The sequence below is a fragment of the Physella acuta genome, unplaced genomic scaffold (assembly GCF_028476545.2).
Source record: "Physella acuta isolate Inbredline_101_S28 unplaced genomic scaffold, ASM2847654v3 ptg001647l, whole genome shotgun sequence".
In the NCBI taxonomy this organism is placed as follows: domain Eukaryota; kingdom Metazoa; phylum Mollusca; class Gastropoda; family Physidae; genus Physella; species Physella acuta.
The window spans coordinates 53,696-71,442 of NW_026733161.1; the positions used below are offsets into that span (position 1 = coordinate 53,696).

Consider the following 17,747-nt stretch of genomic DNA (forward strand, 5'->3'; position numbering starts at 1 on the left):
TATTTCATTAACCAATTGTAATTATTAGTATAGGCTTAGACTAAACTCATTAATTAGTCATGTCATTTTAACGCATCATATCTTAGTTAAGGTTCGAGGTTATTAGGGATAGGGTATTAATGAAATAATATTCTATCACGATATGATGCGAGAGGATATAAGCACCATGCGTATCAGCGTATCTCGTTGGCTGAAATAAGCACTACCGAGAGAAAATACGCATATTGCTAATTTCCACACCCTGTGACGATATACTAAGCTCCTCCATATAGTGCTCAGCAAAATAAAGTACGGAAAGCAAAAAGATACCTAAGGCAAAAAAAAAAAAAAAACACAAAAGACGCAAAGGTCACTCATCCTACATTTGATAGCGAACAACGTAACTACAAACATAAATTTGTTTTTCTTTTAAATTATTATTAAAGGGGAGTTAAATAGCAACGAGTATTATTTTGTATCCATTCACACAGTGGTGTGCAAGGTATTAATCGTTCCTCACCACACCCCCCCCCCTACCAACCGCGTTCATGCAAATAACAGCTTTGGGGAGTCTTTTTTTTTTATTAAATATATGCCTAATTAGATCTATGCAAAGGAACCGTATTTGTGTGTTCCTCACCACACCCCCCCCCCTACCAACCGCGTTCATGCAAATAACAGCTTTGGGGAGTCTTTTTTTTTATTAAATATATGCCTAATTAGATCTATGCAAAGGAACCGTATTTGTGTATTCAGATAATTTTAATATTATGGTGAAATGAACAATGCTGTTTAGCCAATCTGTGACGGTGCAGCAGATGATGTTAACACTCTCAACCCCATTCCTCCCAAATAGCGTTCAAATGTCATTTTCTTGGAATGTTGAAATAGGAAATTTGAATTCATAGGCTATTTTTAAAAACGGAAATTCACTTTTGTATTAAGCATCCCGGGCTTAACCTAATGATAAAAACATTATATGTAATGTGTGTTTTGTTCAATTTTATAATATTTAACTTTCAATACTCTTTAAATTTTATCAAATTCTATTTTTTAAAATACCAATGAGAAAATCGACAATTTAAATTAAAAAAATCAATAGGACCCTAGACCTATTTTTTTTACAGCCGTAGAATGACTAACATTCAACCGGATATGACATCATCCGGATACTTGTAGCGTAATTTTCTTATGCCCACCTTGTGAACAACAAAGACCTGTTTAATAGGTTTAGGATCCATAGATTTTTTGTTGTTCTAGAATCTACATTTTCTTCGATAAAATTAACATTGTATTTTAGTTCAATATTAGAATTTAAAAGGGTATGTACTACTATGTAGATCTAGATCTATGTATTTTTCTTACACACTACTATCTATTGTATTTGAGTGTGTCGCTTGGCTACTTTGTAACTTTAGTACTTTTTTACTTGACTCACAACTTGTCTGAGTCAGTCAGACTGTTGCATGTTTCTTCTAACTGATTTGTTATTTTAAAATTTGTTTACTTCATATAAGGCTATAAGGCCTGCACATTGATACTTAATATAGTTGTAGCCATACTCCTAAACCTTGCAACTAATCTCAATCATGACAAAAGTCGCATTTCAAGTTTCTTTTAAATAAGTTTTAAGCAACTCTACTTGCCACCCCCCCACACACACACACCTCAAAGTACGTCTACTGTCCCATTCAACGAAATAGAGTTTATATAGAAAATATACTTCACCAGTCTGTCTTCCCCCCCCCCCCCCCCCCCGCCAGAAAATTTAGTCCACACGCACCCTTGAAAATTTCAAGTACCTCCCCCCCTCAGGGGAGGAAAAAGTCTGAAAGAAACACTGATTGTATTTGTTGATCAAACATACTAAAGATAGAGCCTACTTCTGTAATTTAGACCTCGTTTCCTACTTTTGGCCAATAAACCTCACTCTCGCAGACATTGTTTCTTTCAGATATTTTTTCTGCCGTTGGGGCACTTGAATTTTTGCAGAGGCGAATAAAATTATCCGGGGCGGGGGAGCCCGACACTGGTAAAAGTATAGTATATTTTCTATATAAATTATATTTGGTTTTTTTAGGGGGAGGGACTTTTTAGGCGGTAATTTTATTATAAAGTAGCGATGACGACATTTCTTTTGAGTTGGGGGGGGGGCAGGGCGGCTTAGACGTTCTTACGCGTGGGTGGGGCTTCGCCCCTACCCGAAGAATTGTATGAAAGAAACTCTTCAAGCAATCCACTTTTAAGATTAGACAACATTGGCTTTTTAATTCAATTTTTACTCGTGAATCAATGATGTCATATTACTGTGTGCACTCCCCCGGCTTTAGACTATTTCCTACTATATGCTCCATGTGACGTCACGTTTCATTTTACTATGAAAGTTTTTACTCTGCTTGTGTTTTCTCTATGTTTTTCTTGACAGATAGATAGATGACAGTGAAACTATTGTTATAGATTTGGAGTTTGGTTTAGTAAAGTTTAGTTAGATCTAGATTTCTAGATCTAACTAAAATCTAAAGTCTAAGCTATTCTAGACTAGTATTGACTAAGTAGTAGATCTAGTAAAGTTAAGTTAGGCCTACACCACATCTAAATTTTTTTTAAATGTGTAGCCTACCTTTTTGCATCTTGTTTGTTTCAGTGACTTTTTTCATGTGAATTTACTAGTATTTTGATTCTATTATTTAACTAAATAAATATTTAATAACTCAAATTTAGATAATTCGTTATGGCAGGCTATTCCAAATTCCCACTAACTTAATAACCTGTGGCAGTATGACAAGAGTGCATGAAAACTGTCATCATAAGTTAGATTTGAACCAAAGTGTCCTTATGAAAGATTTTTTCTCTTCAAGCTGTAAAAGGCGCAAAAAAAGGCAAAGGACTTCTCAATCATGCCACTATGTGTCACTTAGTCCATAAGATATTTGTTGTTTATTAAAGTTTAAACTAGACTACAGATACAATTATTCTTTTTTTTTTTTGTCTACAGTTACTCATCAAGAAGTGAATCAAAATAATAACTGCCTTAAAGCAGCTTGATTTGGTTAAAGAGCATAAATCAAATGGCTTCAAGAATTTCATCAGGAAGGCATCACAAGGAAGGTTATGGGACATTTTTATCAATTATGCTTATGTGCCTCATTATACTTGTATCAGAAGTGGCATTATCAAGTTGTTCAAAACTTCATAAAAGAGCTTCAGGTGATGATGGTATGTATTTATTAAAATAAAATACTGACATCCCATGATTGTTGTTAATTATTTGCATTTTATTTGCACTTCAACATCAAAAGCGATAAAAAGTTTTAGAATCCTGTTGAATAGGCCCTACATTTTTATTAAAAGTGTACTTTAATTTTTTTCTTTAATAATAATTTACCATATATAGGCCTAACATCAAGGATGACTATTCAGTTACAGCGGTTTGTGAAACATCTGCGAATAAAAACCAATTTCAAAATGGTTTGTTAGAAATGGACAATCATACTTTCAAATACGTATTAGAGATCATACTTTTTGACAGCGTTATTTTACACTTTTGCTCATGTTTCTTATGTTTTATGATTACAGTCCCTTACTAAGTTACTTTTTTCAGTTTTCTATTTTCAAAAAAAAATGTTGCACAAACAATATTCTAATGCATTGGGGATTTAACCAAAACAAAATCCACTCTGAACCACTATCCTTTTTTGTGTGTTTTAAAACTTATCATGAATCATATAGATGTAGGTCTTTACATTATTCTATTTGGTTTATGCTTCTGTATTAATATTAACAAGTAGAAATCACATCAATTATGTTTAATGCAATTGTTGTATAAATGTTTACTCTGATTATTATTAGTTCTAATCACTACCCACCATATACTATTGTTGTAGTGTCATCGACAACTGAAAGTTCAAATGGTACAACTATTCTAACAAACACAACATCCAAAGCGGATAGTCCCAGCAAAGGCAACACAGGTAAACATAAAAAGCTTACTTTAATCTGTGGGAATTTAGATTGATTTAAATTGTAAGCAAAAATGAACTTAATTTTTTATTCTTTTCTTAAAGAAAGTGAAGAAACTTAAAAAGTCATGAATATTTTTTTTTCTCAGGAGCTGTTATAGCTGCAGCTGTTATTGCTGTGATTGTATGCATTGCTGTTGTAGTTGGTGTCTACATTTTCAAGAGAAGGCGACAGTAAGTGCACCTCATATTTAAAAAAAAATTGTAAACTCATTCCTTTCAAATTTTTATCCAAACATCAATTTTGAAAACTTGGTGTCCTAAGAGAAATACTTGTTACAATATATAGGCTCTCTCTCTATATATATAATTGATAGAAAAAACTGTTTATTTATAATATTTATAGATCATTAATGATGGACAAGGAGAAAAAGATGCAAATTCAGATGTCATCTGCTCGCAATGCTGGTGTTTACCAAGACTTAACTGTCAGTGTTCCGGCAGAGGATAAGCCACCAGCTAGTCCTGAACATGAGAGGCTTAAATCTGCAGAAGATGCCTAATCTCTAAGGATTTTGTAAGGTTTTTGTCTAGTGAAGTGAAACTGGGTTAGAAATTATTCATACTGTTTTATGAGCCTGGAATAAACTTAAAGACAATGTATATGGTATTATGAACTGAAATTACAGTGGTTTGAAAATGTTTGTAATGCATTTTGTAAGCCTGGTAATTATTTTTAAGAGGACATGCTTAGAGACCACAGTTTACATGATTTTATATCTTAAATATATACTAATGTCGTGTGTTTTTTTTTTTCTATTTACAGTTTTCTCCTGTAAAATTTTATTTTTTTATACTTCATTTAAAGCTAAAATTTTATCATGTGTCTTGAGTTGTACCTCATACATATTGATGATTTTGACTGATATTTTTTAGAAGAAGAAATGTAATTTAAGGTAAAAACACTTTCTAAAAGGGAACAGCAATACAAAAACAGTTTTTTATTATTTTACACTGCTTCACTACTATTGCTGCTTTAAACAAACTTTATTGAAGTAAAAGATTTGTCTCATTTACTTGCAGCACCCAAAAAGAACTGCATTTAATAATTTTTGTGACCAATCATGACATAGATGTTACAACAATTCCAACCAGTTTTGTGAAAATGGTGCTCTACATACATTTAACTGAAAAAATGTAATCAACAAACAAAAATCCACTGATTTTTTATAAAGTACAATCTACAAAAAAATTAATAATCATATCAGTTATGTGGTAGTAGTTCTTTAATGGAGCTTTAATTTTAAATGGTTAAAATGTTCATGAACCATGATCATTCCATTGTTAAATCTGATTCCCCATTGTTAATAACATACTATTTTTAAAAAATGTTAACATTAAAAAGATCCACTTTTATACTCAAACTTAAGTGTAAGTTGTTTTGATGTAGTTGTTGTAACATTATACTTTTATGGTAGACATTATTTATTGTAATATTTGTAAGATTGTATACACTTTTTGATGATCAAGAACTCATAAAAATTCATGTCCAAAAATCTTTCATCTTTTTTTTTTTAGTAATGTTCAAATGGCACTTTTCCCCCATTGTTGTGAATGCTTTGGTACGATTTTACTTACGATTAAATGGTGACACCTTCTAGTCCCTTCTCAGTGCCTCAGGTGTAATAGATGTGATTGCACAGTAATTCATTTAATGAAAAATTAATGGCTTTTATTTTTATCTCACTTTTTCAGCAGTGATGTATGTTCACGATGTTTTTTATTCAATCAAAATACCTGTCTCCATGTATATGTTAGATTATTTTTATTTTAAATATCAGTTCTTTCTTAGATTAAGATAGTTAAAATCAGTTTTATTTTCTGAAATTTGTAGTATCACCCTTTATATGTTTAGTGTAGCTAAGCATGTGTGGGACACTGTATTTTAACGGGTCCATTTTAGTAGCTACAAATTTGAAGATGTTATTTGTATCATTTTATAGCACATTAGCAGGAAAACATTCTTGTAAGCCCTAAAATAGTTTTCTTCTCTTTTTAAATTTTTACTGTTTGCAATATCCATTAAACACATTCAGGATATCATTTTACACACTTTTATGGTATAAAATGTTAATTGAAGTGTACATACATATGATTATGAACATTTTTCATGTAAAACTATTAGATGACAAAGGGATAGTCTGCAATTTGAGTAAATCCATTTTTTACAGTCCTTTTATCATCCATAAATGTTTTTTACAAGTAGATGTTGTTGGTGCTTTGGTTAACTTGACATGTATTATAAAGTTTTTTTTAAAGAACTTTAACAGGTATTGTTTTTATTGGCTAAACCATCTAATGGTATTTTCTGTATTTTCAGCACATTTTCATTAGTCTAATATTAGTTAAATTCTTTTAGATTTCTTGTTGTGTCAACACCATGCCTTGTACTTAAATTGTTTACGCAACATTGGATTCCTTGGTACTTCTATTACAAATGTTATACTTAGGTATAAAAATATGTATCCATTTAAAATGGCAACCATTTTAAAATTTTCCTTTTTGATTTACACTTTCCCACCAATACTCAGCAATAATAAAGAACAAAGTTTTAGATTTTTTTAACATTAAAAATGTTTCTTTGTCAGTGTAACAGTTGCTAAGTAACTGTTAATTGCCAAATTGTTTGGATTTACCCTTCTTTTAATCATTTTCAAGCTCAACTCTGTATACATATATGAAAAGCCAGCCAAGACATTTTAAAATGTTTTGTAAACATATATATTGTTCATCACATTTTTTTTTGTCAATTAAAAAAACAATATGTGAGCTGTTCTGGTTTATTTTATTCAAGGAATATTGATGCCAAAATATTTTGCTCCTCCTATCATGAAGCTGATGCCAATGTTTGTGCTTTTTTTTTTTTTTTAACTTTTTATTGCAAAGCTGAATTAATAGAAGTCAACTAAACCTCATTCTTCAGCATTGAACATTCAGTTATGATTGTCATGTGGCATTTTTGTTTTTGCTTATTTGATGCTGTTTTGATGTTGTCATAAGAAATAAAGATGTCATATTTTTTGTACTGGGCTTTTGGGTTAAGTTATAGTTACAATGCACTTAACTATTTTTTTTTTTGCTTATTTCTTTCGGCTAAGAAATACACTTACAAATAAACATTCATGCACCAGTAGTACTAATATGACTTTAAAATATCAAATTACTAAACATCACATTTTTTCCATCATTTATTTGAGAAGACAAAAATTTTCACATCAATACCAATGCTGTCTGTATCTATCCATTTTGCTTTCATTTTTATATCTATGTTCTTTGCCATCTTGATTATATTTGTAGACATATTTCTCTTTAAAATATTCAGCACTCAGGCGAAAATGTTGCAAGACACTTCTTGTTTCTTTGTCCAAAGTCTTTTTATCCATTTTCCAAACATCTTTACTATCCTTTCTTTCCTCCACCATTTTGACCTAGTTTTGAGAGTTAATATAGATAATAACAAAAGAAATATGTTCTAATTGTTATGGCGTCTGCAGGACAATATTGCACAATATAAAAGAGGTTAATCTACCATTATTGTCAGGGTTACCATTATGCTCAGAAGGTTTAGGGTAGCTTCACATAAAGAATTGATAATTCTATGTGTCATGTCATCAAAATACTGTTTGATGCATACATATAACAACACATTATTTCAAGGACTGAACTGTACATTAAGATCAAAATAAATACACTGCTATGTGTGCTAAGCTACATCAGCCATGTGTGACAAATCATGGAAGGTCAGATAATTATTTACTCTATCACAGGATCACCATAAGGAAAAAAGCATAGCTAATGAATAAAAAAATTCAGAACACTAAAAATAAATCCAGAGATGAGGTAGAGTTTATCTGTGGGACCTCTACTTAATAAGAAACATAATTAGAGTTAGAGACTTTAACATTCCTTGCCTACTGGTATCAAGCCCAGTAAGCTAAGGAACTGAACTTAACTTTTAAAATCAAATTTTAAATAAATTCAATAAAAATGCATAATCCATAACATACCTCTGCCCAAGCCTGATCAACTTCCTTACTCTGATCAGTTATACGATGCCGAACTACAAATTCTCCCTTTTCTGTCAAATAACAGTGTTTATAGTCACTCTCATCCTTAGGTAAGCCGTAGGGGAACGTAACAGGTTTAATATGCACTAAATGTTGAATGACTTTCAATTTTTCATTTATCTCTGGTGTATTTTTTATGACAACTGGATTGTAACTCTGAAAACAAGTGTATAAACAGAAAAACAACTTGAAATTTAGAAAATCTGGAGAAATAAGAAAGGTTGCTAATGGTTTGGGGTGGATGCTTATTTTTGGGTAGCTATACTGTAGGAAAATAGATGTACAGAAATCTTGGGTGACAGGGCGCATTTTGGGTTCAGAGTTTCTGATTAATTAATTGAGAGATTAGTGCTTGTAGAACAAACATGCATATATGTAATTATTTATAATTATTATGTAATTCCTTATCCCTCAACTTAATTTGACAGATAAACTCAGTAAAATGAGGCCAGTATCAAATCTATACATCCTCACTGATCAACTGCCTAGACGTGACAAACACTCTATCAAGCGTATTTTATTATGACCTCCCAAATTTATGTCAAGGTCCCCCCAGGTTAAATGCCCGGTGACCATAACAACATATAGTAAGTATATAATGTATATATTTATTTCTTAGCCTCCGAGACAATTTTAAGTATAAAAAGATCATTTTGAAATTAAAAGCAATTTTAAAAACAGAACTACATAACAATACCTTTTCAAAGAGTCCAAATTCTTTTAAAATATCTTTTTCCCAGTATGGTCTGGTATAATGGTCCTTAATACGATAAACCATATGTAGCACTGATGGTTCTGGATCAGGAAGCGCAGCCTTTTCTTTGTTGTATTTGAATATTGGTTCTGCCCAAGACTTATCTGCAGGATCAAACCATTTTCTCAGTGGTCTTCTACGTTTGAGTATAAGCCCTCGAGAGGATTTGAACCTAACACTTTCAACATTGTGTAGTTTTAACCCAGACAATAATGGAATAAGCTGAAAACAATGAACAATATACTCACATTAATTTTTGAATTTGATCTTTTAAAAGGTTGATGTTTTAATGAGTACCTCTCAACCCTAGATATTCTTAATGAGTAGGAGAGACTGTTCAAGCTTCAACCAATTCGTTTTCGTTAGAGATGGACATTACCTTTTCTTTGTTATATCTTAATAACTAATCAACATTAGCTGTTTTATTTTTCCACCATTAAAAACTGTTGATTGATCCATATAAAAAGTTAACCAATATTGGTTGAGTTACTTCTTTCCTTCCCCTCCCCCCACACCCAAGCTAATTAAAAAACAGGCCTACTTATGGTCATTTTTGTAAGTTCATATGGGCTTTAGGCCTATAGACTTAGATCTAGTACCATGTATGCCAGATAGCGGCAACTATCTTCTGACCTATCTAACACTGTAATGAAATGTCTAGATAGCGGTAAAAACAAAAAATAATTTACTTAAGAATAGTTTGATCTAGCTAGATCGAGGACTATCATCTGACCTACTACTGACACTGTACTGTCTTTTTTACAATCAGGCCTACTAGATTTACTGATTTAGATTGTATACTTTTTTTTTTTATTTCAACACCTACCTTAGGTGTTGAAATAAAACACTTAAACTATGCCAACATTGAATTGCTAAGCTGAAAAAAAATCGGGGTAATTTATCGTTTTAGGTAAGTAAAATTGGCCGAGGCTAGTAATGTGCGAGAAAGGTGGCTTATTAATATTGCTTTAATACAAGTAGGACTATATTATTATATTTTTGAAAGGTGGCTTATTAATATTGCTTTAATACAAGTAGGTCTATATTATTATATTTTTGTGTCAAATATAATAAATAATTGAATAATAAACCAAAAGCAATGTCTAAATAAATATATCAATAAAGGCCAGAAATTAACTTTAAACACTGCCATGTTTGTGAGGAAGATTTGCTATATAATATAAACAGCTGCCATCTGTAAATTAGAGTGGTTTCCCTGAATCTCTAGCTAAAAAATTACCAAAAAACTGAAACAAGATGGCTGGAGTGCTAAAGTAAATGAGCTTGGTTGCATCTGATGAAAAAATTTGCTAATCTTTATTAATTACTGAAAAGTTTTAGGCCTAATACAATTTTTTAAAAACAAGTACATGAATAAAATTTGAAACATTTTTGTAACTTTTAAAACATAAAATGTTACTGGTAGTTAACTAAATAAAATACACACATTGCTGGCTAATGTCAATGCTAACCCTGTCCCTAACCCTAACCCCAACAAGTTCTACCATACGCCTAACCCTAATTAGAAAAAAATTGTAATTTCTAACCATAAAATTTGTTGAGCTTACAATCCAACACACCTATTTTTTTATGGAAGAGTCTATATTGTCGGACATCAGTATCTAAAATCGGTAATCTATCGTTTTAGGTACGTAAAATCAGCCAAGGCTAGTAATGTGCGAAAAGGTTGCCTCAATGTTAAGGCTTTAATAGAAGTAGGCCTATATTGTGATATATTTGTGTCAAATATTATAGATAATTGAATAATAAACGAAAATCAATAGCTAAATATATCAATATACGTCAGAAATTAACTTTAAACAGCAGTGTTTGCGCGCAAGATTTGCTATATAAACAGCACCCATTAGTAAAATAGAGTGGCTTCCCCTGAATCTCCAGCTAGGCCCTACATGTTTACCAAAAAAACTTTAGGAAGTGGCTATTGGGACCCGGCATTAATTTCGTTAAGCACTTGTACAACCTGTATTAAAATTATACCTTTTAAGTTTATTTGATTTTTCTTGTGGATTTGCTCGAATTTTATCTTTTATTGTAATTAGTCATGCGGATTATCTAGCGTTAGTTCTTGTTTGTGTTACTATTTCTAAATACCCTATATTTAGCTGTATATACAAAATCATTAAATACTTTGCAATTATCGTAAGACGCCGTGGTCGAGTGGAGAACGCAGTACCTCCCGAATCTGGATCAGTTACGGGATCGGATCCTATCAAAGCTCTCGTTTTCGCGTGAAGTAATGTGTATCTATCTAAGTTTAACATTCCATTGAGTTGTTTGCATGAGAGTCTTTTTTAAATAGATTATATTTTATTTTCTAGATTTAGGTTTTTAAACACGCCAATTATAAAAACATCATATTCATTGCTCCATTGATTGCCCACTCGCGTTTTCTGGTCAGCGCAAGAAAAATACCGACACGGTGTAGCCAGGGTCACTGTGAGTTCACTTTGGTTTAGATGTGAACAGTGTAGGCGTCTGGCATACGTCATAGCAAGACCATTGCTAAGAGCTTGTCAAGATTTGTCGTTGTCATAGTCCCCCCCCCCCCCCAACCCAGCAAGATGGAAAACGGATTTGGGGTCATTGTGAGTTCAAATGTTACATATTGCAGCTATTAAAGCGTACTACAACGTATGGGAGCTGTAGTCTGCAGCCTACATGAGCTATCTTATACAATTATATATATATATATATATATATATATATATATGATTTCATAGGTCTATCCGTCCATATATATATAAATATATATATATATATATATATTTATATTTGGACGGATAGACCTATGAAATCAAATTACGTTTAACAGAAGAAAAAATAAATAAAATAGAACACATTTTTACATGCGCGCTCAACATTCGCTCAGCCATAGAAGTTCATACCATAGGCCATAATTATATTATAGACCTAACGGCACCCGCTCATCATAACATTTGTCAGTAATGATATCGAGCATTTAAAGCAAGATCTCAATATATCATTTAGAATTACAAGGAAAAAAAATCACAACAGAAAACATATATTGTGCATCTCAAAAGAATTTTTGTATAACTAAATCTTAACAATTCTATTGGCTGGTCCCAATAGCGGCCGAGGCTATTACTATTAGGACCCGGGTCCGAATAGCGGCCGTGGCTATTGGGACCCGGGTCCGAATAGATGCATCTTAAACAAGACGGCTGCTAAAGTAAACAAGTTTTGTTGCATCTGATGAAAACATCGCTAGTCTTTATTTATTACTGAAAAGTTTTAATACAATAATTGTTTAAAAACAGGTAGGCCTACATGAATGAAATGAATGAAACTTTGAAACATTATTGTAACTTTCAAAACATAAATCTTCCTAAAAATGTAAAATAATTTAATTAGGCCTACTAAAATTTAATGAAGCACTGTCGTTTCACATTACTAGCCTCGATTTAGATTACCCTAAAATTAAAAATAAAATAATCCCATCTCCACACTAAGCCTGGCCTAAACTAGAATCTAAATCTTTTTAAAAATGTGAAATATAATTACAACAAATTGATGAGTCACCCTTTTTTCACATTACAAGCCTCGACCTATTTTACATACTTAAAACGGTTGACTACCATTTTAATTTTATTTTTATTAGGAGGAGTAGGCCTAATAAAATAAACAGTCCAACCTCTAGTCAACAAGTTACAAGTCAGTTTACTCAAGTTTACACTGACTGAACTGAGTTTAGAGTAGAGTTTTTTAGAGTTTATCAGTTTATGTAGTTTATGACTTATGAGTTTAGTATTTTTTAGTGATAAGTGTACCGCGCAAATGCGCCTAAATAAATTACGTGCAAAATGCTCTAATTAATCACCTAATAATTAGATCTAACTAATAAATGAAACTATCTAGGCTACAATTCTAAGTTTAACAATACTGATAAGTCGACAAATTCAAAGGTTCTACGCATTACCTTTTTAATTTGGAAGGACAACGCCATTTTAACCCAAACTTTTCGATTACTCACTGCATCTTTGGGCAGATAAAAATATAGATCTAGATCTAGATTTCTAGATCTAGAAAAAAAATCTAGAGTCTAGATCTAGACCTAGATTTTAAATCTAGTCTATTCTTAGCTCTAGAAGTTATATTTCGATCTAGAAATCTATCTTATTTATATAAAGGTTGTTCCTACACTATGAATATATCGAAAGTCATCTAGATTCTAGATCTAGAGCTAAATCTAGTGATTAATACAGATTGTTTCAAAATAAAAAATAGTACATTTTGAGCAGTTGGGATCGCCATAGAAACAAAACTGTTTAAATTAGAAACGAATGGGAAAAGAAAGAAAAACAAAACAAAAATGTTGCATTCGTTGAACTTAATTTATTAATTTTAGTTAATTTCTACCAGTAGTATCAGTATAACTATAAGATCTAGAAAATAACTAATCAGCTCCGATTAAAAACATTTTAACTGTGAGATTTAAGGCTAATCTAATACATCTAACTAGTAACTATCGTTTTAGGTACGTAAAATGATCTAATCGCCCGCGTCTAGTAATGTGAAAAACAGGTGACTCCTTATATTTTTATAATTATTTCACATTTTGAAGAGGATTTATGTTTTGAAAAATACAAAAATGCTTCCTTGTTTCATTTATGTAGATCTACCTGTTTTTAAACAATTGAATTAAAACATTTCAGTAATAAATGAAGACTAGCGATGTTTCCAACAGATGCAACCATGCTCATTTACTATTGCAGCCATCTTGTTTATTTTTTTTATTGTAAGCTTATAGCGCGAGATTCAGGGGAAGCCACTCTAACTTCCAGATGGCCGCTTTTTATATAGCAAATCCTGCTCGCAAACGCCACTGTTTAAAGTTAATTTCTTGCCTATATTGATATATTTAGCCATTGATTTAGGTTTATTATTCATTTATCTATAATATTTGACACAAAAATATCACAATATACTTCTATTAAAGCCTTGACAATGAGGTAACTTTTTAGTACGTTACTAGCCACGGGCGATTTTACGTACCTAAAATGATAGATTACCGATTTAAGTTAGTCTAGCTAGAAGTCTTGGTCTTGAACTAGTCTTGAAGAATAAATAATTTTAATAATTAATTAATATTTAATAATTATTATTTATTATTTTATTATGAATAATACTTTTAATAGTATAGTCTAGATTTTAGTTCTAATTAAATTAAAGTGAAGGTAATACTCACTAATTACTAAACTAAGAGTAGAAGTAAGTTTTACTTTTATATTTAATATATAATAATTTAAATCATTTACCTTGGATCTATAATATTCTATATTAATATATTATATACTATATATAGTACAGGGCTATAATAAGCTCTTTGTTTGTGCTGGTGTCTATAACTAAGTGAGTAAGTGATGTCACACTCGTAGATGAGGATCCATAATTTTGCGATGAGGGGGAGGGGTGTTCAGGTAGTGCGACATCACACTTTTGCATTTAAAAAAAAAGGTGATGCTAGAAACTGAATTGTAGCCATTATTTGTGTTTTTGTAAATTGTGAAAGAAATTTATTAATTCAGCCTAGCTCAGTCAATATTTGTTTTTTTATTAAATCGATGTTTTTCTAATAATTAAGTCAAGATTCAGTTCTGAGGGGGGGGGGGGGGGGTGTAAACTGAGTTGAGATGTCATTTCTTATGGGGTCTGGCTTTTTGTCACAAAGTGGGAAGAGAGTAAAAATCATCATCATTTATGGATGATCCCTGTATGATTATTAGTGATTACACTATTGAATTTAATTAAAAGTAAAACTAAATGAGTAAATTACCGAAATCTAATGTTAATAATTTATCAAATAATTTTAATAACTCATTATTAACTTTTTATTACGCTGGAACCATCAAAGTTGGCTACAACTATAATATTGGGTCTACTAAAAAGTATTCCAAATTGTTTTAATTTCATGTTAAATAATTTTACTATTATAAATTTTAGGGATTGACTTATTGGACAATATTTCGAGTCATCCCTTTGAATCCCGGTCAGAACGTCCCCCCGGCCTTGCCTCAAATGTAAGATAAAAGGCATTTACAATACCAAAGCTTAGATTTAAACAAACAATCTAGCAGAAATTAAAGTGTAGATATTTTTCAATATATAACAGCTTATTTGAAAATGGCTTTAAAAAAAATGAAGGAAAGCACTTCTTCAATTGGAGATATTCAGCGGTTAGACTTGGATAGTTCCGGATGTTGTAATTTTCCCTGTAATACAAATACAACAGTAAGCCCTGAGCAACTTCCACTATGCAGTACAGCTTTGAAAATTGCAATGCTGCCAGACATCGTGTTGGGTAAAATTATATCATTTTTACATTGGAAAGAAAGAGAATGGTTTACAGCTGCTATTCCGAGAGTACAGCATATTATGAACTCTCCTCTTGCATGGGAAAGATTTGAAAATGACCGATGCTATGCAGTAGAAAAATTACACATATATTTTCCAGTACTGGTTGAGCAAGAACTGAACATAATTAGAAAATATGGTAAATATTTCCAGTCATGCACCATTTGGATACACAAAATTTTTGAGACCGGGGATGAAACTGACAGAGACTGTCATCTTCTTGAAGCTGTTTCTCAGAACTGCCATAACCTCAAGGCACTGTGTTTGATGCATCCACCTGATATTTCAGTATCAAAGCTTAAGTCTTCATTAAAAAATTATCTTCAGCCTTTGCAATGTTTAACAACCACATGTGGCTGCAACCTTAAACTCTCTTTGAATAGAATGTTCTATTCATCTATTGATACTCTGCGTAGTGGAATTCTAAGCTTCCTGATATATTTATGTGAAAATAAACTATTAGAACATATTGTCTGCTTGGATTTTTCCCATGGCTTGGTCCTTGATTGTAGCAGCAATCAGTCAGTAGATGAATTACTACAATGTGTAAATCTCCAGACTTTGAAGTGCCCAATACAATCTTTAAATACAGCAATATTGATCAACCTAACCAAGAAGAAACTAATAAACTTGTACCTAGTGAATGATGATCACACTCAAGAGTCAGGATTTATGGAAAAACACTCACTTGATTGGAAAGCAGTTCAAAAAGCATTGCCAGAAATAAAACTGGCAATCTTTAAAGTACACTACATTTTCAAAAACCGAGCCATGTGCCATGAAGACATGAATCCTAATCCCTTCCTGCAGTCTCTTATTTTTGATAACCTGTCTAGTAGTATATCAGCCAAACTTTTAAACTGCATTGCTGATTTTTATGGTGCAACACTTCAGAACTTAGCTTTCTGTAGCAACTACTGGGAGTTTTTGATGCATTTTACAGACCTTGGTAAAATCAATGAGAGTTTTCGATACTTAGGTTGTAACTGTATACAGCTGGAATCATTTTTATCTTGTCTTTCCCTTCCTTCTTCGGCATTAGTGCATTTGGTGAAAAATTCAAGAAAACTGACCACAGTTAGGGTGTACAAAGAAAATATTCGTTTATCAACAGCTGATATGCCAGAGTGGCTTTTTATATTCAAAATGGGGGCAGAACTTAACAATCAAAACTGGGATATGATTAAGAAAGGTGAAAATATTTTTAAAATACCTAATGTTGATTGCCGACTGCTATTTGCTAACTGCTTTAATGAATTTTAGCTTGTTTACATCAGGTTTTCCCAGTTAAAATTTTGTAAATGGCTTGAATCGTTAGTATATTTTTGTTATTATAGTAGTGTATACATTTTAAGAAAACATCAACCAAATATAAAACTAAAAAAGGAACTAATAAAAATTAAAACACCAACATTTCTCTGTTCAATTTATTGAATGTTATTTTGTTAACATTTTACTAGCACAAATGACTATAGAACATTCATTACAGAATTAGCAAATAGTACATACTAATGCACAAAGATTACTAGACTAAGTGATTTTATACTTATATAAACTATTTGATGGCCATTTAAATCATGAGTCTATTGATATGCATTGTGGCTCTTTTGTATCTTTTAGTACAAATATTTTAGTGGATAAAGCTTAACATAGAATGTGATTCTGTCTAATCCAAGACAAACTAAATTTCTGAAAAATCAGTTATGTGTTTCTGATTGACCATCCATTTTTATTGGTGCATACTGGTATTTTATGCCTTTTTAGAAAACAATTGTAAGCAACATATTTTCAGAAACCTAAATACTTCTAAACTAGGATTAATGAAATCAATATTTCTTTAGAAATTTAAGTGCCCAATTAATAAATATATATATATATATACATATATTTAACTTGTCAGAGTGAATACTGTAAACACCTGGCCTGCCAGTCTTATAAACACAGAACATTTAACAAAACATTTTCAAAGGAACATTATTTTAAAAACTGTAAATTATTGTTTTAATACTTACTTTACTTATTTTTACACTAAATGATAAGTAAACAATTTGAAGATTTGATTATTAACATAAACAGGAAAAACAAACAGTTGTTTCTGCAGCAAAGGAATTAAATTACATGATGGCACTTAATTAACATTGGAATGGAACAATTCTTTAGCACTCATAGATTAAAAGAGTACAAGATGAAACTTTTAAATGACAGTACATTTCAGAAAATTAGAAGTTTAAAAAAAGTTACAAACCCTATATCCATTTCCAAGATTGAGCGTATTAGCTTAATTTATAAAATGTATGGCATAGTGCATTCAAATACATTTAATAAAAATATAAACTTTATTTACAAAATAAGAGGTACTAGAAGAGCATGGAACTAAGAAACATTATTTTTGGTATACAAGTGTTTTTGCACTGTTATACTTGGTAGGCACTCACAATAGAAAGAGAGGAACTGTAAGATAGTACTTTAGTACAAACTAGACTATAAATATTTGTGATTTTTTTTTTAAACTGGACGTAGCTGATCCTAGTAAAA

General features: G+C 31.4%; 3 protein-coding genes across 11 annotated transcripts; 2 read left to right on the top strand and 1 right to left on the bottom strand.

Moving 5' to 3' along the window:
* Positions 1–1,143: 1,143 nt before the first annotated feature.
* LOC131929543 (uncharacterized) lies at positions 1,144–7,021 on the top strand. Of its 3 annotated transcripts, none has more exons than XM_059285798.1 (6): positions 1,144–1,301; positions 1,934–2,017; positions 2,975–3,195; positions 3,864–3,950; positions 4,088–4,172; positions 4,345–7,021. In XM_059285798.1, exons 3-6 carry the CDS (start codon positions 3,048–3,050, stop codon positions 4,499–4,501), a joined length of 477 nt encoding a protein of 158 aa, XP_059141781.1. In that variant the 5' UTR covers positions 1,144–1,301; positions 1,934–2,017; positions 2,975–3,047; the 3' UTR covers positions 4,502–7,021. The 3 variants fall into 3 exon arrangements, with proteins under 3 accessions (XP_059141781.1, XP_059141782.1, XP_059141780.1); XM_059285799.1 differs by having other exon boundaries at positions 1,934–2,011; XM_059285797.1 differs by lacking the exon at positions 1,934–2,017.
* A 168-nt stretch (positions 7,022–7,189) lies between these two features.
* On the bottom strand, positions 7,190–12,886 carry LOC131929542 (uncharacterized). The gene is made up of 4 exons (XM_059285796.1): positions 12,778–12,886; positions 8,763–9,041; positions 8,006–8,221; positions 7,190–7,426 (listed from the first exon to the last, which is right to left on the bottom strand). The coding sequence occupies exons 1-4, from the start codon at positions 12,802–12,804 to the stop codon at positions 7,214–7,216; spliced, it is 735 nt and encodes a 244-aa protein (XP_059141779.1). The 5' UTR covers positions 12,805–12,886; the 3' UTR covers positions 7,190–7,213.
* Positions 12,887–12,969: 83 nt separating this feature from the next.
* LOC131929544 (uncharacterized) lies at positions 12,970–16,573 on the top strand. Of its 7 annotated transcripts, none has more exons than XM_059285807.1 (2): positions 12,970–12,988; positions 14,802–16,573. In XM_059285807.1, exon 2 carries the CDS (start codon positions 14,982–14,984, stop codon positions 16,473–16,475), a length of 1,494 nt encoding a protein of 497 aa, XP_059141790.1. In that variant the 5' UTR covers positions 12,970–12,988; positions 14,802–14,981; the 3' UTR covers positions 16,476–16,573. The 7 variants fall into 7 exon arrangements, with proteins under 7 accessions (XP_059141790.1, XP_059141784.1, XP_059141783.1 ...); XM_059285801.1 differs by lacking the exon at positions 12,970–12,988 and adding an exon at positions 13,096–13,335; XM_059285800.1 differs by lacking the exon at positions 12,970–12,988 and adding an exon at positions 13,096–13,285.
* The last annotated feature ends 1,174 nt before the right edge of the window (positions 16,574–17,747 follow it).

Coding starts and splice junctions, on each gene's coding strand:
- LOC131929543 (XM_059285798.1), top strand. CDS start 3,048: ATGGCTTCAAGAATTTCATCAGGAAGGCATCACAAGGAAGGTTATGGG. Junction 3,196..3,863: donor AAGAGCTTCAGGTGATGATG/GTATGTATTTAT, acceptor CTATTGTTGTAG/TGTCATCGACAACTGAAAGT. Junction 4,173..4,344: donor ATTTTCAAGAGAAGGCGACA/GTAAGTGCACCT, acceptor TAATATTTATAG/ATCATTAATGATGGACAAGG.
- LOC131929542 (XM_059285796.1), bottom strand. CDS start 12,804: ATGGCGTTGTCCTTCCAAATTAAAAAG. Junction 9,042..12,777: donor TGTCCTTCCAAATTAAAAAG/GTAATGCGTAGA, acceptor CATTGTTTTCAG/CTTATTCCATTATTGTCTGG. Junction 8,222..8,762: donor AATTTGGACTCTTTGAAAAG/GTATTGTTATGT, acceptor ACTTGTTTTCAG/AGTTACAATCCAGTTGTCAT.
- LOC131929544 (XM_059285807.1), top strand. CDS start 14,982: ATGGCTTTAAAAAAAATGAAGGAAAGCACTTCTTCAATTGGAGATATT.